This window comes from Perognathus longimembris, chromosome 15, assembly GCF_023159225.1.
Source record: "Perognathus longimembris pacificus isolate PPM17 chromosome 15, ASM2315922v1, whole genome shotgun sequence".
Taxonomy (NCBI): domain Eukaryota; kingdom Metazoa; phylum Chordata; class Mammalia; order Rodentia; family Heteromyidae; genus Perognathus; species Perognathus longimembris.
In genome coordinates this window covers 59,527,289-59,554,715 of record NC_063175.1, presented here as the reverse complement: position 1 = coordinate 59,554,715, position 27,427 = coordinate 59,527,289, and the positions used below count along the sequence as shown (strand labels likewise).

Genomic DNA, 27,427 nt, shown 5'->3' with positions numbered 1-27,427 from the left:
GCCATCAGCTCTGACTTGCTCTGGCTTTGAGGCAGGGTTTCATTATAGCCCAGGCTGAGTACAAACGAACAACTCTCCTGTTTCTGCCTCAGAGTGCAAGGATTACAAGAGCCTCTATCTCGGTTTTCTTTGAAAATGGCTGTGAGAATGCAGGAGGTGGTCTGGGGAGAAAAGCCTGCAGCTTCCCACAAAAGACGCTGGACAAGGCTTGTGTCAGAAACACACTACAGTTTGAAGGACTGAGACTCATTTGAGCCAGTTTAAGAAGGGGATACTTTTCAGGAGAGACAAGATGGGCAGGGCAGTTGGCCAGGCTTCAGCCCCTCAGGGCCTCTTTGACCAACACTTTGGTCCTCGGAACAGAACAGTGTTGGGTGTGCTTGCAGCTTGGAAGTGGTTGGGGCAGTAGGTCATCTTCAGCCCAAGGCAAGAAACCAGTCCAACTGCTAGCCTTCCTTCCCTCTGCCTCTCAAAGAAACTCCAGGACCACACCCTGTCTTTAAAGTTTCATGAAGAGGCAGTCAATCTGCTGATTTCAGAGGAAAGGTCTGTCTTAGGGCACAGGACTTCCGTCCTCACTTGCTGGAACCTCTCCCTAGGCTGGCGGCTGGGCCTGCTGTTTCTGATGCTTGCTACCAGCAAAAAAGGAAGGTGAAGTAGAGTGGGGGTTCGCTACAATGAAACGGGGTCCCCCCTCAAGGGAGGGTATTCCTGGTTCCCCCAAGAGTCCACCACACAGTCTCCAGCTACAAGATGACAAAAAGACAGATTTATTGGGGAAGTAAAAAGTAAACAAAAAGTGAACCGACCGGCCTTGGTCGCAGCCCAGACTCGGGAGCCGAAACTGCCGACCACGTGTGCAGGGTCAGGGCCCAGACTCAGGAGCTGGAACCAGGTATCTGTGTGTGGCCTTTCAGCCTGGTTATAAGGCAAACATCACAGTCAAACTTGCCACACGCAGGTGACCAATGAAGATACAACACAGAGCATGCTAGGCCACACGCAGGTGGCCAATAGAGTTACAGTCTGTCTCATAGTATCTGTCTGAACCAACCTATTATTCTAGTTAGAATTGGCGCATGGATTTGGCGGGGCTCACATGATGCAGGTGGATACGCCTACTCATAGGAGGGCACGGGTTTAACCTTGAACGTTCCTTGAACTTTCTATGCTTCAGGTGGTCAAGCAGTTTACACAATCTTATCACAGCAAAGGGGAACTTCCCTGGATAGGGTGGGGGAGATCTTAGTGAAGATGGAGTTGGCTTCTGCTCTAATCTGAGCTGGAGTCCACCTGAAGTTCCTCCACAGCTAATGATGGCACTGGCCAGATCTGACCTCCCTATTACAGAAGGCTTGAACTGACTGGCACCCAGAGCCAGATCAGTCAGAACCAGAGGTGCCGGTCTTCAACTAATGAATGCACACATGGTTGTAATTTTGTAATAGAACCTAACAAGCAGGGAGCCCAGCCTGGACTGCTGTGGTCAGGACTCCAAGCGAAACCTGATAGAGCCTCTGTCTTACCTGCCTCTGCCTCCTAGGAGACTCCAGGGAGCGGACTCAGCCACAGAGGGACTTCTATTCCAAGCATCCAGACCAGCCTGAGCAGGGTCTGCTGGCATGCAGAAAGAGCAGGTGACAGAGAAGATCCCCGGGCCCACAAAGCCTGGAAGGTTGAGCAGATAACAGGGGTCTGCTCTCAGGTGGTCTGGAGATAACCCAGGATCATGCCTCAGGAAGCCTGGTAGGCTCATGAAGGGAGGAGGCTTAAAGAGGGGTCAAGGTCACTCTCTGAGCTGGGAACAGAAGGAAAACAGAGGCGTTATAGCTGGAGGTGGTCTGAGGTGTGAAAGAATATGCCCCAGCTATCGCAGGGGACATGGAGATAGTCACAGACAGGAGGAAGAGGTTTATTAGTGGGCCCTACCTCCCACAGGAGAGCGACCAACATGATGGCTGGCTTCTGCACCTTATCAGGTGGTAGCTTATATATCTCTGGGGCTAAAGGGGAAGTAGGTAGGTCTGAATGGTGCATTGGAGTGGCCCATTATAGCTTTAGGGCAGCGAGTTTAGGTATGGGTGGGTCTGGGGGCTAATGGGAGGAGCTGAGGACCTGAGGGTGGGGGGATGCTAACAAGGTGGGGATCACATTTTGAGAAGCTAAGTATGCTGGCTCAAGCTTGTAATCCTAGCTACTTAGTGTTAAGAAATCAGGGAATTGAGGTTTGGGGCTAGCCTGGGCTTAATACCCCTAAGACTACATCTTAATTATTGTGCTATTTACCTTGTCTCTGTAGCTATGAGAGAAGCACAGTGGATGGATATATTGGCACATGCCTTTCCTGAAAGGATATATCCTGGCCATCCCAGAGGACCATGTGGAGATAATCACAGCCAGGAGAAGAAGGTTCATAAGGTTTATTAGTGGGGCCATAGTTCCCATGAGAGAGGGAGCTACATGGCATCTGCACCTTATCCAGGTGGCAGCTTCTCTCTGGGGGTAAAGGGGAAGTAGGTAGGTAGTGAGTAGGAGTGGCTCCTTAGGTATGGGTGGATCTGGGGGCTAGTGGGAGGGGCTGAGGACCTGAGGCTAGGGAAATGCTAACATTCCCCACAACAAAGGGAGGGACAAACTGGAGGATCCTCGTAGGCTCAGACAGAAAATGAGATCTATCTTGAAAACAAGCAACACAAAAAGGGATTGGAACAGTGGATCAAGTGATAGAATACTTGCTTAACAAGCACAAAGAAAGCCCTGACTTCAAACCCCGTACTGCACACTGTCCCCCACATTTTCAAAAGAAGATTCCAAAATTGGAGTCATTGTAGGGGATAGCAAAGTCTTTGATGCAGCCTTGTAAATAAATAGTGGAGACAGGCCCTGATCATAGTTGAGAAAGTGAGGTGTTAAGATGCATCTCAGAACAGACATGGTAGGACAAAGCGTGGACCAATTCAGCAGTGATACTCACTGGACACTATGTTCAAAATGAACTGTACAACTTAGGGGGAAGAGAGAGGGGACAAACTGGGAGGACACAAGACATGGTGACACTGTTCAATGAGATATGAACTCATTACTGTAAGGTCTGACTCTGAGGGCTCCATGCAAGTGCCCCCCACCTAATTAAGTCTCCACCCAGTTGCCTGGGTAACCAGCATACTTGGAGGCAGTTACTTCCCCATTCTCTGAGGTCACATCCTAATCCACCTGGCCATACCCACTGCCCCATACCTAGATAAGGCAGGGCCTCGCTGGGGTCAGGGGTCACCCCCTCTCTCTAGCCATCATCTTGGCCACAGGCCAGCAGTTAGGTAATAAACTCTCTCTCCTGCCTGAATACAGCATGGCATTCTTCATTATTGGCTACCTACTTTAGAAACCTAACAATTACCTGACTTAACTGTAGACTTTCTATATATCACCTTTACCATTAAAAAAAAAAAAGATGCATCTCAGCACAGCTCTTTGGCTGGCTGTGCCCTGACCACTCAGAGAGCTTATAAACTACACACTCCAGGGACTTCCTCCAAAGATGCTGCCTGACCATTGATAGATGCAGGTGTGGTGCTGGTGGGGCCACAGTGTTCCCAGGCATTCAGTGAGGTGTCAACAAACATGTCCTCCATTCACCTGTGGAGCTAGGAAAGGTTTTGCACAGAGGGGTGCTTAAAGGTCATCATTGGGAAAGGGAATAATAATTATGTTCTACATCCAGTGAATCTGGACAATAGCCCGTGTTAGCCAAATATCCTGCTTACTTGACACATGGGGGAATGAAATCATCCGACAGTTCCAGGAGCAGGTGGAAGAAGCCAAGGGTGCCTCCTCCACTGCCTTGGGACCAGCAGGAAAGAGACCAGGGAGAAGTTGCTGCTGCATAGCCTTGGCTCCAAGATCGAGGAGGGCCCCTTGGCTCACAGACTTGCCTTTGGAAGCCAGAAATTGGAACCTCAGATGAAATGATGTAACTGAACATTTGGCCCTGAATATCCATTCATCTTTTTTCCTATGCATTTATTTTATAAAATGTATGACTTAATTCTCTTTGGCATAAAACCACATAATTTCCAAACTATATGTCCATGTGCAAAAGAATGACATCGTACTTTTATTATGAAGAAAAAAAAGCCAAATGGATAAAAGACCTAAAAATAGGTCTTTTAAGTCTAAAAAGACCTAAAATGATAAAAATCCTAGGAGTAGACTTAGAGGGAATGATTTGGATTTGGCAGTGATTTCCTGGATACCATACCTAAAGCATAGGCGCTCCCATAAGTTATACTTCCTAAAATTATAATTTTTGTTCCTCAAAGGACACTATCAACAGAATGAAAAGGTAACTCCACAGAATGGAGAAAATTGCCAATTATATATCTGATAAGGGATGGATATTCTGAATCTCCAAAGGGGTCCTATAATTCAAAAAACAAAAACAGCAGAAACCACAAATCCAAACAAACTCACCAAAAAGGAAAAGATGAACAGACATTTCTCCAAAGAAGATAAATGAGTGGCCAGTAAGCCCAAAAAGATGCTTAGCATTTCTAATTAGGGAACTGCAAGACAAAACTATAATAGGATACTACGGATAGCTCTGATAAAAAATAGAAAATGTCAAATGCTAGAGATGTCTTGTGTGCTGTTGGTGGGAACGTCAAATTGTGCAGCCATTGTGAAAAGTGTGGAAATTCCTCAAAAATTAAACACTGAATGGCTGTAAGATACAGCAAGCCTAGGGAAGAACTACTCAAAAGAGCGAATGCCGTCTTGAGCAGAGCAGATATTTTCACTCCTATATCTACAGTAACACTATCCACAATAATTAAAAAGGGCAGACACACAGATGTCAATCCACAGATGAATGGATAAACAAAATAAATATGCAAATACATGTATGTGGTACATTCTGGAATATACCACATATGATGCCTTACAACAAGGATCAACCTTGGAAGATTGTGCTTGTGATATTAGCAAGACAGAAAAGGAAATTTGAAATAGGAGGGCAAATTTGAAGCTGAAGGGGTAGAACACCAGCCCTGGAATGGAGGAGGGTGCCAAGGGAAAGCTCAAGGCTCTGAGTTCAAGCCCCAGTAGCAGCTTACAATGCACAAAAGGAGAAATGCTTTCTCATAAGTTTATGTATGTTAGAAGTCAGAGTTGCAGAGACTAGGAGTAGAATGTTGGCTATGGGAGCTGGGGAGGAAGATGGAGTGTTTAATGGAGATAAGGTTTGTTTGGGAAGATGGAGAGGTCTGGAGCAAAGTAATGTGCACCTTGCATATAAAACTGTCATTGGTAGTATTTTCACCAGGACCCACATTCCCAAGTACAGTTTCCAACCACCTTTCTTTGGTTTCCTCAAGAGGAAGGTAGTGTGGCAATGCCCCAACTCCCAGGAGCAAGGTCACTGGTGTTTGCTTCGTCTTCTTTTTTTTTTTTTTGGCCAGTCCTGGGCCTTGGACTCAGGGCCAGAGCACTGTCCCTGGCTTCTTTTTGCTCAAGGCTAGCACTCTGCCACCTGAGCCACAGCGCCACTTATGGCCATTTTCTGTATATGTGGTGCTGGGGAATTGAACCCAGGGCCTCATGTATATGAGGCAAGCACTCTTGCCACTAGGCCATATCCCCAGCCCCTTCTTTTTTTTTAATGACTTTCTTCCCTCATACAACATGAATGCATTCTTTAGAAGCATTTGTTACACTACTTGTGAAGATGGCCACCACAGGCATTCAGGTTCTGAGTACTACCCTCCCTGTGTAGGCCTGCCTGGCTTCCTTTTCCTGAACAGAGTACTGCAAAATATAGTTGTGGAGTAGCTCTGCTTCCTCACTACCATAATTCTGGTGATTTGTTAGCTATTTGTGTGGGGCCTTTGTGGGAATTTCTGTGGCTCCTGTAACTAATGACCACAAACTCAGTGGCTTCAACAGTTGAAGTTCATTCCTTCAAAGTTCTGAAGGCCAGAAGTCTGAAGGCAGTTTTTCATAGGCTGGCACTGAATGTTGACAGCTCTTTCTTTTTCCAGAGGGGAAAATGTATTCCTTGCTTCTTCCAATGTATGGCTTGTGGCTGCATTGATTCTGTTGTCAAGTTTACATACTCAGTCTTTCCTGTTCCATTTTTCACATGCCTTCTCTTCTGTATGTGGCCAAATCTGCCTCATTTTGTTAGTTGGATAATCCTAGTCTTGGATTAATGATCCCAATACCCTTAATTACATCTGCAAAAATGAGGTGTTTTGTTTTGTTCCCAGCAGGGTAACACTCACAGGTTGCAGGACTGAAGACATGACATCTCTGGAGCCAAGCTTTAGCTGTGCACAACAGCATGGTGCCCTCCCTTGGGAATGGGGGGGGGGGGGGGGGAGCCAGATCCAGCTAAGCAACTGAAAAGCTGGATGCTCTTCTGCTTCACAGATGTACTAGACCTAGAGCTTAGATCCGAGACTCCAGCTGTTCAAGGCAACTCTGGGGATGCCTTTGGGGGCAGGGTCTCTTGGGCCCCACTTGGCTGGGCTCCTGGAGGTGACTATTGATCAGTGTCGAACAGAAAGGGGCCACCAACTCACTCCAGTAGCCTCCACAGCCTCTTCATATTCAAGACAAACAAGGTGAACAGCTGCACTGAGAGTCTAAAATGGAACATTCTAGAGGCTTTGGAGCTTGGGGAAGATACAGCTAAGCAGGAATACCTACTTTCCCTCTCCCAGCCCGGGCACAGCTCCTTCCTTTCTATGTTCATTTCTCTGCATGTTTGTAGTGCTGGGTACACAAAGTACTGTTCCAGGGAATATGCTCAACAAGCTTGTTTTGTTTGGCAGTTGTTTGTGTTCCTATGATTTCCTACAAAACCAACCAGGTGGCAAGTGGGAGGCTAGGCCATTTGAAAGCTATAGACGGAAGAGACTGACTCATGAGATGTGCCCTGGAGTTGCGCGGCCCTGCCCCCCCCCCCCCCCCAAACCTGGGCTTGTCGTCCTTGTAACCTGGGCTTGTCGTCCTTGTAATATTTGCCCTCTGCCAAAGGGCTGTCAGGCAGAGCCTGGTGAAGGTGGAGCTTCCTGTGTTTGCTGTCCCCTTCTCACCAGAGAGCCTGACCAGGGACTGCAGGCAGGCAGGCTGGCCATTGGGGTCCTCTGGCTCCAGCGATCTCATTGCACCAGTTCGCCCCGAGGTCAGGAGCACCGTACACTGGCACTCTGAAGGCTGGCCTTCCACGGCCACGCAGTGGAGGACGCTCGGCAAACTGTGGAGTGACCACGCCAGCCAAATGACCCAGTGGCAGACCTGACTGTGAGTGACTTCAGAACCTCAGGCGGCGATAACGGCCCCGAGCCGCGGTTCCGGGGCGCACCCAGGCGTAGTGACCCTTTCCGGGTGGCCCACCCCACCATGGCCGGCACCTCCCCGCCAGGGCTCAGCGGCCTCCGGACGCGGCCAGCGGGCGGGCGGGACAGGGGTCTCCAACTCCACAGTTTGTTCATAGGGGTGTTCCAATCCCTGGATTAAGGGGCTCCCGGGTGACGTCAAGTCCCCCCCCCACCCGAGGGGTGGCTTCCCAGGACGGGCACTTCCTCCAGTGCCCAGTAAACACATCTCCGGCTCGCCGTGGTCCGGCGCCAACCCTGCACCCCTCCTGGCGTGCTGCCCCTGAAACTGCCTGCGTGCCCTGGCGCCCCGCCGTGCGCGCCCCCTGCACCCCGCCGTGCGCGCCCTGGCACCCCGGGGCGTCCCCGGCACCCCTCCCGCGACGAGCGGAATGCTCCCGGCCCCTTCCCGCCGCTGGGGGCCCCGAGACGAGCGGGTCCAGTCCCCCCCCCCCCCCCCCCCCCGCTACCTCTCAGTCCCCGCCTCGCCGGCCACCCGGCACCCCGTCTCGCCCGCCGGTCCTCGGTCCCCGCCTCGCCCGTCCCGGGCCCGGCCCCCGGCCCCCGCCTCGCGGGTCACCGGGCCCTCGCGGCGCCCGACCCCCGTCCCCCGTCCCCGCCTCGCGGGCCCCGCCGCGCGCGCGCTAGGACCCCGCGGCGGCGCCCGCCGGGCCGCGCGTGGGCGTGGCCTCCATTGTGACGTCGGCGGGCCGGGGTGGCGCTCTCGGGGCCGGGGGACCGACGGACCGACGGGCGCGGCGTGGACGGCCCGGGGCGCAGGTCTGTCCGCCGCCCCGTCCCTCGCTGGGATCCCGACGGAGCCTCACCGGGGCGGCCGGCCCGAGGCGCGGCCGCGGCGTCCCGCCCGGGGCGCGGCCTGCCCCTCCCCCACGGGTGACCGGTGCGGGCCGCGTCGCCCCCGCCGGGACGCCGTCGCGCCGCGCCCCGCTTCCTCCCCGCACCTCCGCCCCGCCCCCGGCCGCGCGTCCCCCGGCCGCGCGCCCGCCCCCCGCCCCGCCGCCGGGCGCCCCCCGCCCCGTCCCCAGCTCTGAGCCCCGCCGGCCTCGCGTGCGTCCCCCGCCCCCAGGACCCCCGGGCCCGAGGAGGGGCCCCGCCCGGCCGCCAGCCCCGCGGCGCGCCCCCGCCACGCCTCGGCCGCCGCCGGCCTCCGCGCCCCCCGCCCCGGGGCCCCGCCCCGGCGCGGCCGAGCGTCTCCGCGCTCCTCACCGGCGCTCTTTCTCGCCAGGGGGGCCGTGGAGGATCGCGCGGGGGCGCGGCGGCGGCGATGTGGAGGTGACCGGCCGCGCGCGAGCTCCGGGGCCGGGGAACGCGCGCGGGCTTCGGCCGGGCGACGTCAGCCGAGGCGCAGGGGGCCCGGGCGCCGGGCATGGAAGCCGCGGGCTTGGACTGGCTTCTGGTCCCGCTGCACCAGCTGGTGTCCTGGGTGGCCGCCGGGGCCCTGGTCTTCGGAGGGGTGGTGCCCTACATCCCGCAGTACCGGGACATCCGGAGGACGCAGAATGCCGACGGCTTCTCCACACACGTGTGCCTGGTGCTCCTGGTCGCCAACATCTTACGGATACTTTTCTGGTAAGTTGGGGACTTTCCTACCTGGGGCGTTCCCAGAGGGGGCTGCCCGAAGGGTGGGGTGGGGGTGTCAGCGAGCGGCCGGGCGCCGCCGCGCCCGCGGGACCCTGGCGCACCCCCCCCCCCCCCCGCCGGAGGCAGCTTCGCGCTCGGCGGAGTCACTGAATTTAGATAAGATTCTTGGGAACGTGACTGGTCGGAGCCCAGTCTTAAATACAATCGCCAGGTCTGCCTATTCATTGAGGACCTGCTTACTTCATTTGATACGTGGCGTGTGTGTGTGTGTGTGTGTGTGTGTGTGTGTGTGTGTGTGTGTGTGTGTGTGTGTGTGCGCGCGCGCGCATCCCAGGACTAGTTCCTTGCCCTCTCATTTCCAGTGTTAGGGTGAGAAATCAAGCAAGCAAGGATAGTACTGGAGGGCCCTCTTGGGCGTGTGTACCGGAAGCTTTTCTTGTTTTTGTTGTTCTTGGTTTTGTTTCTTAAGTAGGAAGTCAGACTTGCCCAATGAGAGTTCAGGGGCAACTATTTTTCTTGTTCTTCTTGGACCCATTTCCCATTACCATTTGCATTCTGCTAAGGAAATTGCAACTAATCTTAACAGTTTGCTGAAGCCAAACAGACTTGAGAGGGTGAGTTTTCAGGGAAAAGGAAAAGAGACATTATAATGTCATCTTAGGGTTAAAAGAAAGATTTTTCTTCCCGCAGGATGATCCCGAGACCTTCAAGCCCATAGGAAGGCCTTGTAGTTCTCATGAGATCATGGATTGGGTGGGAGTCCAGGAAGAAAGGCCCAGGTGTCCAGTGGAAGAGCTCTCTTTTTTACTTTTCTGAGAAAAAGACTTTGACTGAGAAATCATGTATCTGCCTTTTACTATCCTTTAAGTCAAACTTAGTGACGTTGCAATTTACATTAAGTAATAAATGATTAATGTGTCTCACTGGATTCATGAACAGGAAGTTCCACTGCTGCAGTTCTGGGCTCCTGTGCTCGTTGATAGACTGTGTTTCTGGTTTTGTCCCTGCTTGGGCATCATAGGAGGTGAGCTAGTGACAGTTTGACTCTGAGGGGTGGTGAAATGGTGTGTGTGTGTGTGTATGTGTGTCAGTACTGCAGTATTTGAGGAAGCAGCATTTGAGGACTTCACCCAGAAGTTTGTCTCTGGGCTAGGCAACTTTGAAGGAAGGTATCGGTGATTCTCATTTTTGTTTAAACAAAAGCTGGAAAACTTCACTTTCCCCCCGCCCCCCATCCGCCTATTTTTCCTTCCACCCAGTTTTAAGGCCACTAGCTTCCGCGGTATCATTGACATGGCCTTAATTAAGTCTTAGGTTAAGTGGAAGCAGGTCTCTAAATATAATTGTGTGCAATACTGTTGTTTACTCTGCACACATGGGGCAGGAACATGCCCTTGGAAAGGCCGCCCAGTGTAGCGCAGGATTGGTGTTTATACCTGTTAAGGGACATTGTGCTTACTTTTTAGGGTTGTGGAATAAGTTTTTTCCAGAGTAATGGAAAACTGCCTGAAATTGGACTACCATGTGGGAAAATTTCTACATGGAGGGCTTCTCCCTCTAAATTGTAAAAGAAAATAAAACATCTTATGTACAACTGAACATCTGGTTTGGAGAAGTCAGAAATGAGGACATTTTCCAGAAATGAGGCCATGTGGAGTGGTGCATTGGGACTGTGAGCAGTCTTCTGGAGGGGGGGTACTGTCTTCCTTGAATGCCACCCCTTGTCTACAGTATCCTTTTCTGCAAAACCACACCTCCAGCTGCCCCAAGCCACATAGGCCTTCTGTGGCTGCTTTTGAAAGAACACACAGGACACTGTTCCCTAGTGTGATCTAGGAGGCTGGGAGGAGAGAGGCAGAGGACAATTAGCCTCTCCTGGAGTCTGCCTGGGTTGCATCTTCCTTGCCTCTCACGGGATGAAGGCTACCAGAAGTTTGAGCAGCTTCCAGGATACTGCTTCCTCTCTTTAGAGACCCTGCTGCTCCAAGGTGAGGGCATGACTTTTCTGTGCCTCTCCGCCTCTAGTAGCCTCAACTCCTGTCCAGACCTCTCAGATCAGCACTCTGATGTCACAGGGGCTAAGGATTTTCTAGGTGCAGGCCTGGCCTGAGGCAGCAGGTTTCTAGCAGGAGCAATGCATGGAACATGTGCACATATGGTTATGGGTTGGGCAGGGTAGAGGAAGGAGGGCAGTTTCAGGCTGTGGTAGGCTTCAGGTGGAGCAGAGCTGCTCCCACCAGGACAGCATTGGGGTTTGTGATGGCCTCATGCTTGCTGGGATGGCAGCCCTCAGAGCTTCAGTTCCTTTGAAGCATCTGTTCCCCCTGGGGACTGGGGATCCCTCTTCTTAGGCCCAGCACTGCTGTGGAGCAGGAAGGGGCTAATTCTGAAACTTAGTAACTTTCTTGCCCTTCCTTAGGATTCTCATCATTTTGTTATATTCAGAAGGTCACACTCCATGAAATGCCTGCCCATTTACACATATTTGGCATTTGTGTTGTCAGAAAAGTAAGGATCATGGAATCCTTATAACCAATGAATGCTTCTTGCATATTACATATAGGGCTGGAGAGGGGATGGTGTGGTGTGTGTGTGTGTGTGTGTGTGTGTGTGTGTGTGTGTGTGTATAGGTGGACTACCTATACACCAGTACTTGGAGTACTTGGCCAGTACTTGGAGCCTCTGGATCTCCAAGACTTAAATTGTTGGGTCTCACTCTGATAGGATACAGGCCATGATGCTCAGCCTCAGCCATTGCTGGCCTAGATTCTAGATTGTATCCAATCCGTGGTAACATTCTGCTACCAAGATAGCAGCCTCCTATTGCATAGGGTAGTACATATATAGTTTCTCTTCCACCTGAGTTTTTATGTTACTCTGGAACTTACAGAAGTTGTTCTCTGTAGCACCAAATGCTAGAGTTGGTCAGACTTTGCATGTACCCACAGTGTGATTCCTTTGGGCTGCAGTATCCTAGTATCTTCAGGGACCCGTAGATGGGAGGGAGGGTGGAAGGCCATCAACATTGTGATTGGTGGAGACTGTCTTGAATCTATAGATTTCTTTCAGTAGTATAGCCATTTCCACCATATTACTTTTGCAACCCATGAGCATGGGAAGTCTTTCTGTAGTCTAGTGTCTTCTTCTATGTGTTGTAGTTTTCACTATAGAAGTCTTTTATCTCCTTAATTGAAAGATCCCTTCCTAGGTTTTTGTTGTTTTGTTGTGTGTAGGTCTGAGTTCAGTGTGCTAACTACCTTCCCAGCCAAACTATACAGCTCATTTTAGCCAAGAATCCTATTCCAGGTTGGTAGGATTGGGGTAGGATTGAATCTGCAGTAAGGTCTGGAATGTCATAGTTCCCATGGTGGTCTGATGGACAGGGGTAGAGACCCTCAGGCTGTGCCCATCACTGGGTTGTGGTTTTGCCCTTTAGGGGTAAAACCTATGGCCAAGTTGGTGAGAGGCCCAAGTGGGTAAAGATCAGGAAGGCCTAGAAGCCTCTGGCAAGGAGCCGGGAGGGGAAGAGGGAGGGGGCAATAGGCAAGGAGTCCAGGAGTCAGGCAGGGTCCCTGGGTGTTTGAGCCATTCCCTTGGCTGCCTTCTCTTTTTGTTGGTGATATGTGGGGATTTGGTGTTGAGCCCACTCGCTCCTCTGCATTGGGCTATGTTAGGGATGCCTCCCCAGGCAGGGCCTCCTATCCCACTTCCTTCTTAACTCTCCTTACCTCCGTAGGTTTGGGAGGCACTTTGAGTCTCCACTCCTGTGGCAGAGCATAATCATGATCCTGACCATGCTCCTGATGCTGAAGCTCTGCACTGAAGTCCGTGTGGCAAACGAGCTGAACATAAAACGCCGCTCCTTTGCAGGTGGGTGATGAACACATTCTGAAATAAAGTCTCACGAAGTCAGCAAACAAAACGCCTCCTGTTCATTTGATGAAAGAAAAGCCACTTTAGTGTTATCTAAGCAGCTTCCATTTCACTAAATGGTGGTTATCTATAACTGACAATAGATTAAATGGTGCTTCAGTGTGAAATAATTCAAGATAAGAGTTTTGTGCAGGAGTCTTGATGAGGAATTAACAACTTCATGAACTTCAGAATAACTTCAGAAAGACGGAGCTGGAGAAGACTGCTTATATGCATACCCTGACCATCAGACCCGTCTTTCTCACATACCTTGTTGGTTGTATATCCAAAATGATGCATGGGTGCTCCAGGTCCCAGAGCACAGGTAGATTCTGCGTGCTCTGCCAGTGTAGGGTATAGTTGGGACCCATTGTGCTTAGCATGTGAAGCCATCCCCCAAATCCAGGCTGCCCGTTAAACAAGAAGTGCTTCCTATTTTGCCTTCTCCTTTGCAAGTGTCCCTTCTAACCAGACATGCTGTAGTGAATGTGCACGCTGATGGGCTTCTTGTGTGTAGGAAGGTTAAAGCCTTCCTTTTATTTTTTTCCTCTAACTGAAACAACTCCCTCCTCCTACCTGAGCCTCTTTGTAGTATTGGGGATTTAACCCAGGGCCTCACATATGTAGACAAGATGCTCCATGGCGTAAGCCAGGCCTCTAGCCATTTCTCTCTCTTTTTATTTTCTTGTTTGTTTTAAAAAATAATTTGTTATTATTAAGGTGCTGTACAGAGGTGCTACCATTTTGTATGTCAGGTAATGAGTACATTTTTCTTTTTGTACATATCACCTATTCCTTCCCCTTCCCCTAATTTCCCACTCTCATCCCTGCCCACAAGTTACATAGGTCATTTTCCACATACTATATGCTGGGTAGCATGATTGCATTTGTTCACTTTTCTTCCCTTTCTGTAACAACCTTTGTTACCTCTAGAGAAAAAAAAAACCCACCAAAGTGCCCAAGGTGGCCTTGAGTTCTCCATTTTCTTGCCTCAACCTCCTCAGTACTGGGATTGTGACTGTGCACTACCACATTCAATTTCCTCTTGGTATTTATCTGAGTGTGTGTGTGTGCACGTGTGTGTATGTTCATGTGTGATTGTGTGTGTATGTGTGTGTTTAATCTCAGTGGTTGCTTTGAGAATTATTTAGTACAGGGACTACTGGGGAGGCAGTGCTTGTATGTTTTTATTCTTTTTTTTTCTTTTGCCAGTCCTGGGTCTTGAACTCAGGGCCTGGGTACTGTCCTTGATCTTCTTTTTTGCTCAAGGCTAGCACCCTACCATTTCAGCCACAGCCCCACTTTCAGCTTTTGCTGTTTATGTGGTACTCAGGAATTGAACCCTGGGCTTCATGCATTCTAGGCAAGCACTCTACCACTAAGCCACATTACCAGCCATGTTTTTGTTTTTGTTTTTGTTTTCTTCTCATTAACAAGATCCTTCTCTGTTTATTCTTCTTTTTTTTTTTTTTTTTGCCAGTCCTGGGCCTTGGACTCAGGGCCTGAGCACTATCCCTGGCTTCTTTTTGCTCAAGGCTAGCACTCTGCCACTTGAGCCACAGCGCTACTTCTGGCCATTTTCTGCATATGTGGTGCTGGGGAATTGAACCCAGGGCCTCATGTATACAAGGCAAACACTCTTGCCACTAGGCCATATCCCCAGCCCCCTTCTCTGTTTCTATATGAGCCTATTTTAGAGAAATGGCACCATCTCATTTTTGTAGAAAGTAGGTCAGCCTCTTGTTCTGATAAACAACTCTGATGAGACTGTAACTACAAAGATGTCCATTGGTGTCTGTTTTCTGACATGTTCTTGTCATTTCTTCCTACCGATGTCTTTCTCTGAGTGTCTAGTCTCTGCCTTCCTGTTATGATGTAGGCCTAAGTTATGCCAGAGTTATCAAGGATTTGCAGTGGTTTGGGTCTGTTCAGGTAAAGAGCTTTCTTTGTGGACACTGTGGCTTTGCTTCTTGCACAGTCTCCTGTCTCTGTACCTCAGAACATTTACAGGTTTTGCTGATCAATTGGAGATGACTCACTTGAATTTGTCTGCCAGGGCTGGCTTCATCCTCAGATCTCAGCCTCCTGAGTAGCATGAGCCACAATGGCTAGTTGCATGTCTGCTTTGAGTCAGGTTCCAATATTTGCTTAGCTTTTCATATCATCTCTTTTCCTGAAGAATTTTAGCCAATAGAATTTGTTATGTCTCATTTCAGAATTTATACTTTGAGATTTAAGAATAAAGGATATTTACTTGGCCACGGATGGTACTTCTCTTTCCCCTCCCTTTATTCCTGATATGAGGAAGTACCTGGAATAAATTTCCTCATCTGTGGCTGACTATCAGAGGAGTCATGGGTTTGAATGTGATCTGTTCCCTACAAGTAAATGGGTATAGGCTATCTCCTGTAAGCTTCAGTCTGCTCATCTGTAACGAGATGTTTAGAGTATATTATCTCAGGAGGCTATTGTGAAAATTAAGTGTGTATTTAATATGTGGAAGAGCTGAGCATAGAGCCTAGCACAAAATAAATGCTTAGTGAAGGTGTCAAAAAAAAGATACTAAATCAAGTAATAAAACAATTAAAATAAAGAAGATACTGACCCCACCATCCTTGGAGGTGTAGTTTTAATGAGATATGTGGCTTGGCTTCTTTCCAAGGGCTACGGCGGATGTGGCCTCAGTCCACAGTCATGGCCTCCGTCCTTTGGCTGCATGGTCCCCGGGAAGACAGGGGATGAGAACACAGCCCCTTGTCCTGCCAGAAGCTCCATGGCCCAGAGAAGGTGGTTGGTTTCAAACATGCTCTTGAGTATTACCAACAATGCAGCCTGCAGGGCTGCCTTGGGCCTTGGAGGCACAAATCTAGGCAAACTATCTCTGAAATTAAGAATAATTTATGAGGATGATTTTGAATAGGCCATATTTGGTGTTCCCATGGGATAGCCAGATGGGCTAAAAAGTCTCCAGCTATCTAATAGAGATTTGAATTGTTGCAAGTTACTAATTTTTTTTTCACTCGGGGGGTTTGAACTCAGGGGCTGGGTGCGGTCCCTGAACTTTTCTGCTCATGGTAGTGTTCTACCACTTTGAGTCACAGCTCCACTTTCAGTTTTATGGTGGTTAACTGGGGATAAGAGTCTCATGGACTTTCCTGCCTGGGCTGGCTTTGAACCATGATCCTCAGATCTTAGCTTCCTGAGTAGCTAGGAATAGGTGTGAGCCACTAGGGCCCAGCATAGTCAATAATTTTTAATTTGAGATAACAGAAACATAAATGGAAGGGCAGGTTTAATTAGAAATGATGTAATTTGTTGTTTGAACATAAGTGCACACTTTCAGGAGACATTTTGGAGAAGGCAGAGGAATATAAAATAGAAATAAAAGTACCCCACCCCCCAGCTGACAACTTTGAACATTTCATTTTCCAGGTTCTTTCGTTTTACAGGCAGTGACAAACTTTGTATATTTTTCAAAGTTGGAATCAAACTAAAAATATACCTCATTCCATAAACTTTTCCCCTCTTCTGCCCATGTACAGTTTGGAGTGGGAGAGGTAGATGCTCCTGGGGTTTGAGAAGCTCAGGCATCCAGGGGTGTCTCCACAGAGTTTCCAGGTGTCTTTCTGGAGGATCACTAGGGGATGAGTGTGTGGTTGTCTCAGATGTGTTTTAGTTTTGTCTGGTCTTTTTTAACCCTCACTGATGGTGCTCTGACACTTGAGTACCTTCATTTTGAGTCTCAGCGATAAAATTTTTGTTTTCTTTTTTGCCAGTCCTGTGGCTTGAACTCAGGGCCTGAGCACTGTCCCTGGCTTCTTTTTTTGCTCAAGGCTAGCATACTACCACTTGAGCCACAGCACCGCTTCCTGCTTTTTCTGTGTATGTGGTGCTAAGGAATTGAACCCCAGGGCTTCACGTATACAAGGTGAGCACTTTACCACTAGGCCATACTCCCAGCCCATCAGTGATAAAATTTATCACAGAATTTGTAGCATTTATAAAAGTCGGGACAGCATAATTAAACCCACCTGTAACTGGAATTTGATCCACATCTGACACTTCAAACCTTGTGCTTACAAACCTTGTGTCTATCCAGTTCATTTTCTAACTTTTTGGCTACTTTTGTTTCTCTGGCTTGGCATCCAGACACAGGCACACTGTGATGGTTGAAAGTTTTTTATCAGTTATTTTTAATTAATGTGTTTTTGATCATCTTTTAAAAAATTGAGTAGTCTGGGTCTGTAGCTTCTTTCCAAAACCCCTTTATCTATTTAAAAAGTTTTTTTCTCAGCAGAACTGGGATTTGAGTTAAGCTTTCTAGGCAGGTGCTCCACTACTTGAGCTACTTTAGTTACTTTTGTTTGCTTTAGTTACTTTTTAGGTAGGATCTTGTGTTTTGGTCCAAGACTAACTTCAGACCAGATCTTCATACCTGTGCCTTTAAATGTCTAGGGTGATGCTCAACTTCTTGGTTGAGATGGGGTCTTGCTAACTTTTTGCTCAGCCTGACCTCAAACTGCCATCTTCCTGATCTGTGCCTCCTGCGTATCTGGGACTATAGGCATGAGAGACTGTTCCTGGTCCCTCCTTCTCTTTTCACTGCCTGCTGTGACCTGGGTGGTTTGTCTGCCAAATCCAGGCAGCCAAGGTCATGTAGTATTTGCTTTTAGCTGTTTACTTGTGCCATTTCCACTTTAAAGTCCGGTGTGCTGGTAGGGCAGACAACCTGTGATCAAGCCTCTGTTTTGCTCACTTCCACCCCAAACTGCTGGAGGCTTCTGCCTGCTCCAGAGGCACCTTGGCCTGGAGGGCCTTTGGCAGCTATACTGGGGCAGTGTTAGCCGGGAGACTGAACCAGGGCCAGGTATCTCTGGTGTCCTGGGTTGCCCTTCAGGAGACTCCTGCTCAGACAGAGTGTGTGCCCCCTGCTGACAAGTTCATGTGCTGACCCAGCTGTCCATAGACAGTGGGCATGTCACTGCATGTGATTGGGAACAGTTTTCCCAAGCAGCCTGCAGAGACCTTCGAGCTCTGGGTGAACTGGCCTCTACCACAGTGTGCTTGAATTTCTGGGGATAGAGAAAAGGGGCTGGCATGCTGCTCTCCAGCAAGTGCGGTGGCTTCCTGTGCTAGGAATGGAGTGAAACTGGTAGCTTACATTTTACTTAATGCTTCTTCCCCTTACTCCTGTGCATTGTCTGAATTTTGGAAGACAGTAGGCTTGGAAAATAGCTTAGAAAGGGAATTTTTGAATGCACAGTAATAAAAGTCTTGTGGCTTTCCGTTCCAATGTTTTGGGTTTTTTTGCTGTGCAATGACAGTTTACCAACATTTAAACCAGTCTGTTCTGTCTTCTTTCTTTCTGCTTCTTTCCCCTTTTAACTGTAGCTGCAGACAGTAAGGATGAAGAGCTCAAAGTCCCCCCCAGGCGGCCCTATCTGGGTATGTACTACATTGCATGAGGCTGCCACTGCTGTTTGCTCTGTGCTACTGCCTGCAGCTTGTTCCTCTGCTAGTCCTCCCATCCACGCTTACCTTTCTGCAAGTCGCCTCACGGAGCATGGTTTGTCCACAGCCCACTCACAGCTATAGCAGAGCTGCTTCAGTAAAAAGTAGGTAGAGCCTGTTGGGGCATGGGGGAGGGGGGAGGAAGGAAGGAAGGATGGGTGGGTGGAGAAAATTCAGATTGTAAACTTGAAATGTATTTCAAACTAATTCTTTTTTACATTGTTGAAAATGGAATTGTTTTTCTAATTCCACCAAGAGTTTTTCATTGCTACTTTGTAGAAATAACATTGCTTTTTTTACATACTGATTTTGTATCCTGCAACTTTGTTTCCTTGCAATGTGGAAGCTCAAACCCTGGGTTTTGTGCATGCTAGGCAAGCACTCTACCACAGAGCCAAGCACTCTTCCAAGGAGTCACATACCCAGCCCCTTTTGCTTTCATGATTTTTAATAGAGTCTTGCTTTTTGTTTGGACCAGTCTACACAGACACCCTTCTGTTTATCCTTCTGCCATAGCTGGGATAATAGATATGTACCAACATGCACAACTTTTTCTGATGGCCTGAGAGCTTGTAAACTTTTTGCCCTGGCTGGAAACGATAATCCTCCCAAGTAGCTAGGACTACAAACATGAGCCACGCCCCCTCCCCCCCCCATGTGCCTGTCCTGGTATGTAGTTTTTGTGATGACTTTTTAAAAAATATATCCTAATTATAAGGACTGTATTATCCTAAATATTAGCTTTGTAAAATAAGTTAAGACATGAGAGTGTGTGAAGAATTGAGTTAATTCATCTTTAAACTATCTAGTGAATTCATCTGGGCCTGGGTTTTTTTTTTTATGGGAAGTTTTAAAGTTAGGAATTCAGTCCCTTGTTACAATTCCACCCAGATTTTCTGTTTCTTCCTGAGTCTGTTTCAGTTGTCTGCCTGCTGGAATTTTTTTTCACATCATCAAAGTTATCTATTTTGTATTAGTTTCTTGTAATCCTTTTAATTGTTGCAAGTTTTGACAATGATCTTTCTTTTGTTCTCATTTGGTGATTTGAAACCTGTTTTTCTTATCACTCTAGTTCATTTTGTTAATTTTATTTTGTAAAGAACAAAATTTGATTTTTCTGTTTTTTTTGTTTTCTAATAGTTGTTTATAATTTTTTACTAATATTTTTATTTTATACTCTAATAATATTTTTTTTCCTGCTTTCTTGGGTTTAGTTGGCTCATTTTCCAGCTTTTTATTAGGGGTTAGGTTGATTGTTCTTGTGTGTGTGTGTGTGTGTGTGTGTGTGTGTGTGTGTGTGTGTGTGTGTGTATTTGTGTGAGCCAGTCCTGGGGCTTGAACTTAGAGCCTGGGTGCCATCTGTGAGCTTTTGTGCTCAAGACTAGGGCTCTACCACTTAAGCCACAGCTCTACTTCTAGCTTTTATCCTTTTTCTTTTTTAATAGTGAATTGGAGAAAAAAGTCTCTTGAACTTTCCTGCTAGGGCTGGCTTCTAACCAAGATCCTCAAATCTGAGTAGCTAGGATTATAGGTGTGAGCCACTGGCACCCAGCTGATTTTGTTCTTTCTTACTTTGAAATGTAATTGTTTACAGCCATATTTCTCTGTAAGTAATTTTGGGAATGCACTATGAGCTTTGATTGTGTGTTTCTATTTTTATTCACCTTAAAGTAGTTTCTCATTTCATTCAAGATTTGTTTGACCCACTTTTCAATTAGGAATATGCTATAATGTCCACATCTTGATGAACTTGCTACATTTCTTCCTGCTATTTATTTCTACTTTAATTCCATTGTAATCTCAGAACATATTTTGATTCCAATACTTTCAAATTGAACTTTTGTTTTGATGGCTGACGTGTGGTCTGTCTGTGTAGACATGAGAAGAGTTGGCTTTGAGAAGAGTTTGCTGTTGAGTAGAGGTGAGGGGTATGTCTGGTCAGTGTTTTATAGTGTTCTTCAGTCTTCTCTTTCCTAATTATTCATCTGCCTGACTGCTGCATCCATTACAAAAGCTGGTAAATGAAATCTCTATTTTTAAATGGTCTTTCTCCCCTTTCTTTCTGTCAGTTTTTGCCACATGTACTTTGGGGCGGCTGTTAGGCACATATACATTTGTGACTATTGTATTTTCCTGGTGGATTTGTCACTCTTTGTTCTAGTGGTACTATTTATTGTAAAGGCTGTTCTGGTACTAGTGTTGCTACAGATTTCCTGTGGTTGCTAGTTGAGTGGTTAATCATTTCCTTCTCATTTAACTTTTTTGTGTCTCTAAATCTGAATTCTGTGTAAGACATCATATAGGGATTTAAGTTTAGTCTGTCAGTTTTTGCCTAATTATTTGATTCATATTTGAGGTTTGATATGTTTGGATTTACACCTGCTATCTTTTTGTTTCCTACATGCCCATAGCTTTTCCTTAACTGTTATTTTATTGCCTTCTTTTGTATTAAGTGAATATTTCCTAGCATAACATTTTAATTCCTTTAGTGATTTTTACCATTGAAGTTACTTTCTTAGTAGTTACTCTAATGCTAAGTCATTCAAATTTATGTTAATTTTGGTGACATATGGAAATCTTACTTCCAGATGCTGGTGGCTTATGCCTGTAATCCTAGCTACTCAGGAAGGAGGCTGAGATCTGAGGATCATGGTTCAAAGCCAGTCCAGGCAAAGAAGTCCATGAGATTCCTATTGCTAATTACCCAAAACTGAAAGTAGAGCAGTGGCTCAAGTGCTCAAGTAGAGCACTAACCTTGAGCAAAAAGCTCAGTGAAAGAGTGACATTGTCCAAAAAGTAATGTACTCATTACCTGATTTATGAAATAGTAACACCTCTCTACAACACCTTAACAATAACAATAAAAAATATTTTTTAAAAAGCTCAGGGACAACACCCAGACCCCAAGTGCAAGCCCTGGGACCAGCATCCAAAAAAAAAAAGAAAGGAAAGAAAAGAAATCTTACCCATCTGTACTTCTAATCCTTCCTTTTATATGTTTTTTTTTCTACTATATATGACTATTATACATTTTGTCTCTGTGTGTTACATATCTAACAGTGTATGGTTCTAATTATTATTTAATGTCTTTTAAAACTGAAGGAAAGAAAAGAGAACATAATTCTTGTAGTATTGTTATATTACCCTTATTTACCATTTCTGCCTGTCTGTATTTTTTTGTGTGGATTTGTTACTAATGCAGTCTTCTTTCTCCAAAATGGCTTTGCTCCTACTGATTATATTGTCTACATATTGAAGACTCCAGAATAAAATAATACAATATATACTATTTTCTGTGGCTGTGGTGTTTTGTTTTGTTTTTATCCTGGACTTGAAGTCAGGGCCTGGGCACATCTGTGAGCTCCGTTTCCAGCTTTTGGTGGTAAACTGGAATAAGAGTTCCATAGCTTTTCCTGATCAGGCCGGCTTCAAGCTGTGGTCCTCAACTCTCAGCCTCCTGAGTAGCTAAGATGACAGGTCATTTAATGGGGCTGAGAATGTGGCTTAGCAGTAGAGTGCTTGCCTAGCATGCATGAAACCCTGGGCTCGTTTCCTCAGCACCAAATAAACAGAAAAGGTTGGAAATGGTGCTGTGGCTCAAGAGGTAGAGTGCTACCTTGAGCAAAAGAAGCCAGGAACAGGGCTCAGGCCCTGAGTCCAAGCCCCAGGACTGGCACAAAAGAAAATAAAAAAAAGTCAGTTAAAAGAAGAATCAGCATGCACTTGTATACTATTAACGGTTTACACAATTGCCTTATCTACATGCTTTGTTTTTTACCTGTGCATTCCAGTTACCACTGATATCACTTGCTTTCAGCACGGAGAACCAACTTCAGTGATTCCTGATAGCAATAAACTCTCCCAATTCCTATTTATAGAAGGAAGTCTTTATTTTGGCCTTATTTTCAAGGATAAGCTTTGCTGGCTCTAAGAATCTAGGCGAACAGTCCTTTTTTCCTTAGGCATTCTAATCTCTGATATCTGCTGGGAAGTCAGTGGTTAATTTTACTGGGATTTCATTGTGTCAAGTCACTTTCCATCTGCTGTTTTCATGATCCCTTTCCGCCCTGTGGTATTCAGCATTTAGGCTGTGAGGAGTCAAGGTGTGGATGGATCTCTGCCTCTTGCACTTGGAGTTAATTGGACTGCTTAGATGTGTGGGTTACTAGTTTCATCCATCTTAGTAACAATCTCTTGAGAACATTTCCTGCTCCTTCCTTTCCTTCAGTGTGCGGGTTATGATATGTTGCTGTACTTGATCTTGACCCATGTTTCTTAGAGGCTCTGTTTTTCTTCTGTTTTCTTTGCTCTTCAAGCTTTATAACCATAACCCATCTTTAAGGTCACTGATCTTCTGTCCACTCAGGTCTGCTGTCTAGTTCATATCTCAAATCTTATTTCAGTCATAGTTTTGGTCCCCTGATTTCCTACTAGGTTCTTCCTGATTTTCCTGCATGTACTGATGTTCTTTCTGTTTGGTGAGATGCTCTCATTGTGCTGCCCCCTTCTAATTATTTTAGGTTCCTTTAATTCGTTCCACATATATAAAATAGCTGTTTGGGGGATTTTTTTTTTTGAACTCAGAGTCTTGGGTTCTCACTTGACTTGCTTGTGCTCCCCAACTTGAGCCACATCTCTGGCCCAAATGTTTTGCAGGCTTTGTTCTTAAGTCCATCATCTTATCAGAGACATTGTGTGTCCATCATGCCCTACTTTGTTATTGCTCACCCAACCATTCATGGATTACATTTTCCTGCCTTTGGCATATCTCCATTATTTATTTATTTAGTTTTAAATTTTTATTGTCAAACTGATATACAGAGCGTTTACTCTTACGTTAGGCATTGGATACATTTCTTGTACTGTTTGTTACCTCCTCCCTCATTCCCCCCTCCCCCCTCCCCCTCCATTTTTTTTTTTTTGTTGTTGTTTAAAGTGGACATTGTAGGTTCAAACTGTGGCAGCTGTGGCCAGTGATCTCCTGCTTGGAGGAGAGTGGCTTGTCTGCTGGTACTCTGATGTGTCTGGCTGGGACAGTGGCGCCTGGACAGTGGCTGCATGGGAGAGTCTGAGCCTGACCTCTTGCAGGTAGTTGTGACGGGTTTTGGCTTTCCCTGGTCCCTCATCCCTTTTAAGTTTCTGGGTGTTCTGTCCCAATTTGTACCACCCAGCTATTGCCTTCCATGCCTACTGTGTTTGCTGTGATGGTTTTGGTCATGCTGCGGCCAGATACTGCTCCTCAGTGGACAGAGATGGTCATTGAGGCTGTCTTTGATCACTGCTCTTCCTTCAAAATGGCTTTTGTTAGCTGCCTCTCTTCTTCCTGGTTCTGTACTACCAGATATGGGGGTGACAAGCTTCCCCTTTCTCATAGTTTTGTCAGCACCCTTGAGGCTGAACTTCCCCAGAATCTATTCTAAGTATTGTCCCTTAGGGAAAGCTTCTGCTCTCATCCTCACCCCAGGGTGGAACCTTAGACACCATTCTGGAGCTGGAGGCAAGGGCAGAAATGCTCCCTTAGGACAACATCATGTTCCGAAGATGGACCCTGGCAAGGTTATCTGTTGTTCCCAATCTGTCCCTTCCTTCTGACATAGAGCTCCTACCCTCTGTTTGCAAACTGAAGCCAGGATGATGGGCACCCAGTACCTCTGCCCTGCCCCTGCAGTGGAGCTTCTTCCCAGGGTAGGTTTGATAGGCAGAGGGAAAATACTGGCTGCTCCTGAACAGCCACTCCTGGAGCCACTGCACTGGTGGTGAGGGCACAAATCATGGCCCAAGTGACACAGACCTGCTGTTTACACACCATGACTAAGGTCTTTTGGGGGTAACATTCCTCCAGTGCTCTGTGCTTAAGATTTATCCCATAGGTGTGTTAAGGTTGATTTTGGTAGCACTTACCAGTTATAGTTGTTTCACATGATGCCAAAAATATCATTTAAGTGTAACCAACATAGATAGTGCGACATGGAATCTATATCTTCTTTGCACTCAGTATTTGGAGTTAGTTACATTGGAGTTAGTTGTATTCTTTGTCCAGATGGGCTTATGCCTCATGCTGGTCTGACCCTGGGGCAGGAGAAAGATTGTTCTTTGGTGTCAGGCAGGAGCTGCAGGCTTTGCAAATGTACACCATAATCTGCCCCATTTCTTTGAAAAGAAATTTTGGGGCAGCTGGCACAGTGATTCTTCCCCTGACTAGAGAAGTCTATCCTTTCCATCATTCCTTCCTCTCCTCTCCTTTCTTCCCCTTCCTCCTGCTTTCCTCCTCCTCTTCCTCCTTCTTCCTCCCCGCCCCCCCTTCTCCTTTTGGTGGTACTGGGTTCAGGTTTGAAATCAGGACCTGGAGATTGCTGGGCTGACTCGTCACAGAGCCATACCTCTGTTATTGTTTCTCACTGGTTGGTTTTAGGGCAGGATCTCACTTTCTGTCTAGGTGTGCGTCTCAGCCACGATCTGCCTACTCTGGTCTTCTTATCATCTCTGGGATCACAGGGTGTTACTGCATCCTACTCTCCCTTGTGGAGATGGAGTCTTGCAGACTTTCCTGACTGGGCTGACCTGGTGCTGAGATCCTTCTAATTTCAGCCTCCCATGGAGGTTGGGGTAACTGGAGCACACCGTGGTGCTCAGCCATGGATTGAGAAGTGGTCTTGGGACTTTTCTGCCTAGGCTGGCTTTCAACCACTACCCTCCTGGCTTCAAACTTCCAAGTAGCTAGGATTGAAGGAGGAAGCCACCAGTGCTTGCTTGCCTTGGAGACATCTTTTGACACCATGGAGACCTTGCCCTGTCCACAGCCAGATCACCTGCCTGTCTCTGTCTGGTTTAAGGATACAATAAGAATAATATTGGATATGCTTCCACGGCTGTTGGCAAGAATCATGACAGCTAGTTTGGGTCTGTCGTGTCAGGCACCCCACATGCACAGCTCCATTCATTACTTCAGGTATCCTGGAGGCACAGCTCCGCCGTCACATCAGGCATCCTGGAGGCATAGCTCTGCCTAGGTCTGCTATCATGTCAGGTGTCCCAGACACACAGCTCCAATGTCATGTCAGGTGCCCTGACACACAGCTCCATTCATTACTTCAGGCATCCCGGACGCATAGCTCCACTCAGGCTTGATGGTTGCCCAGCACCCCTTGTTCCAGGGTGTGTCTTCCCCATGGGTGAATGTGTGCCATTCTGTGCTGGAGTTGGCCTTGGGTGGGCAGTGTGAAGGCATCCTACAGTCTCTGAAGGTGGCCTGGCTCCTTCCGTGCCCTGGAGAATAGACCCAGTGGTCAGGATTTGTGGTAGCTCTGGTGTGAACTTCTCTAAGCACCCACATTCCCAGATTTAGGATGTGAATCCTAAGTGGCCACTGGGTCCCTGTTGTTTGTGACCATGCCACAGGTATGCAGGTCACCATGTGGCAATCAGAGACTTTGGAGATTGTGGCTGTGGATTGCTGTGGGGTGCAATGGGAATCTGAAAGAAACAAGCCCTTCCTTGGTGGCATTGGCAGGCTGCTGTTCTGTGCTCAGGACACCCTGTTTCAACCCAGCATGGACTCCCCAACCACTTGCCCCTGTTGGGTCCTGCTTCATGCTGGTGCTCAGTTTGAGTCACCTTTTCACAGTCAGCCTCTACTTGGTCAGAGCCTCCCTGGCCTCCAGTTACCTGTGTTTGGGAGCCAGTAGTCCTCCCAGGGCATGGCACCTTTGCTGACCAGAGCTGAAATGTGGGTAGGAAGCAGACCTCAGTGCTCGTTGAGACTTGGAATCTTGGCATTCCCTTCTCAGGGATGTTGTCAAGGCTAGGAGGGCCTGTAGAGGCTCTGTGTCTTGCCTTGTTCCTAGGAAATACACTCTACTCTCTCAGAGGTTCATCTTTATAGTCTTAACACTCTGCCACTGGGCAGCAGGCCAAGGAGAGAGACCAGTCCTTATCCATGGGACAGGAGTCCAAGGAGAGAGTCCTGCCCTTGTCTAGGGGACAGGAGTCTGAGGAGAGAGACCAGCCCTCACCCACAGGGCACTTCAGACTCCCCTGCCCCATTCTCATTTGGCAGCAGGTTTGGAAGAGCTAACAAAGGAAGCACTGTAGCTCTACCTCCTAGAGACATCTGTTCCTGCTTTTATGAGACTGGCCTGAACTGGGGCAGACAGGCCACGGGAGGGTGCTCGTGGGCTGCAGTAGACTCAGAACTGCGGGGCCCCTCAGACATTGCACAACTGGCCTGGCCTTGGTGGCTGCCTGCATCACTGACCTCAGGATGAGTGGGCTTGTGAAGGTCAGAAACTCCTGCCTGGACCTGCTTTCTTTCTGCTTCAAAGTGGTTTGATGGACCTTCACAGCAGCACATTGGTGCTGAGTGTTGTTTCATATGCTTCTTGCCTGTTTGTCTTCCTTTTTTTTGGCCAGTCCTGGGGCTTTGGACTCAGGGCCTGAACACTGTCCCAGGCTCCTTTTTGCTCAAGGCTAGCACTCTGCCGCTTGAGCCACAGCGCCACTTCTGGCCATTTTCTGTATATGTGGTGCTGGGGAATTGAACCCAGGGCCTCATGTATACGAGGCAAGCGCTCTTGCCACTAGGCCATATCCCCAGTCCCTGTTTGTCTTTCTTTGGAGGAATGTCCATTTGGACACTTAGTCTGTTTTCAGTTTTCTTCTTGACAGTACTGGAGGTTGAACTCAGGGCTTTATGCTTGCTAGGCAAGGTCTCTACCACTTAAACTACACCTCAACTTTTTCATTTGTTTTTATTTTTCAAATCTCCTGTTTCTTGCCTGGGCTGTGCTGGACTATAGTCCTCCTACTTGATGCCTCCTGGGTAGTGGGTGTGTGGCCAGACCCAGCCTTTTCCTGACTGAGATGAGGTCTTGAGAACTTTGTGTCTTGCAATCTGATCTCTACCTCCAAGGTAGACATAATTACAAGTGTGAGCCACTGTGTCCAGCTTGCCATTTGTCTTTGTGCTGCTGCAGATCATGCCAAAGGAGCATTTACCTCCTTACTCCCTAGAAATCTAAGTGACATTT

General features: G+C 47.6%; 1 protein-coding gene across 2 annotated transcripts in view; it reads left to right on the top strand.

Annotated features, from left to right (window-relative positions):
• Positions 1 to 5,982: 5,982 nt before the first annotated feature.
• The window catches only part of Slc66a2 (solute carrier family 66 member 2), a 34,932-nt gene continuing 13,487 nt past the window's right edge, over positions 5,983 to 27,427 (top strand). The window contains exons 1-4 of one of the 2 annotated variants that reach the window (XM_048363701.1): positions 5,983 to 7,302; positions 8,623 to 8,966; positions 12,715 to 12,848; positions 18,282 to 18,335. In XM_048363701.1, the coding sequence (XP_048219658.1) occupies positions 8,764 to 8,966; positions 12,715 to 12,848; positions 18,282 to 18,335 (391 nt within the window). In that variant the 5' untranslated portion in view covers positions 5,983 to 7,302; positions 8,623 to 8,763. Of the gene's footprint in view, positions 7,303 to 8,620; positions 8,967 to 12,714; positions 12,849 to 18,281; positions 18,336 to 27,427 lie in introns of those variants that run through there. The other variant, XM_048363702.1, reaches the window with a different exon arrangement.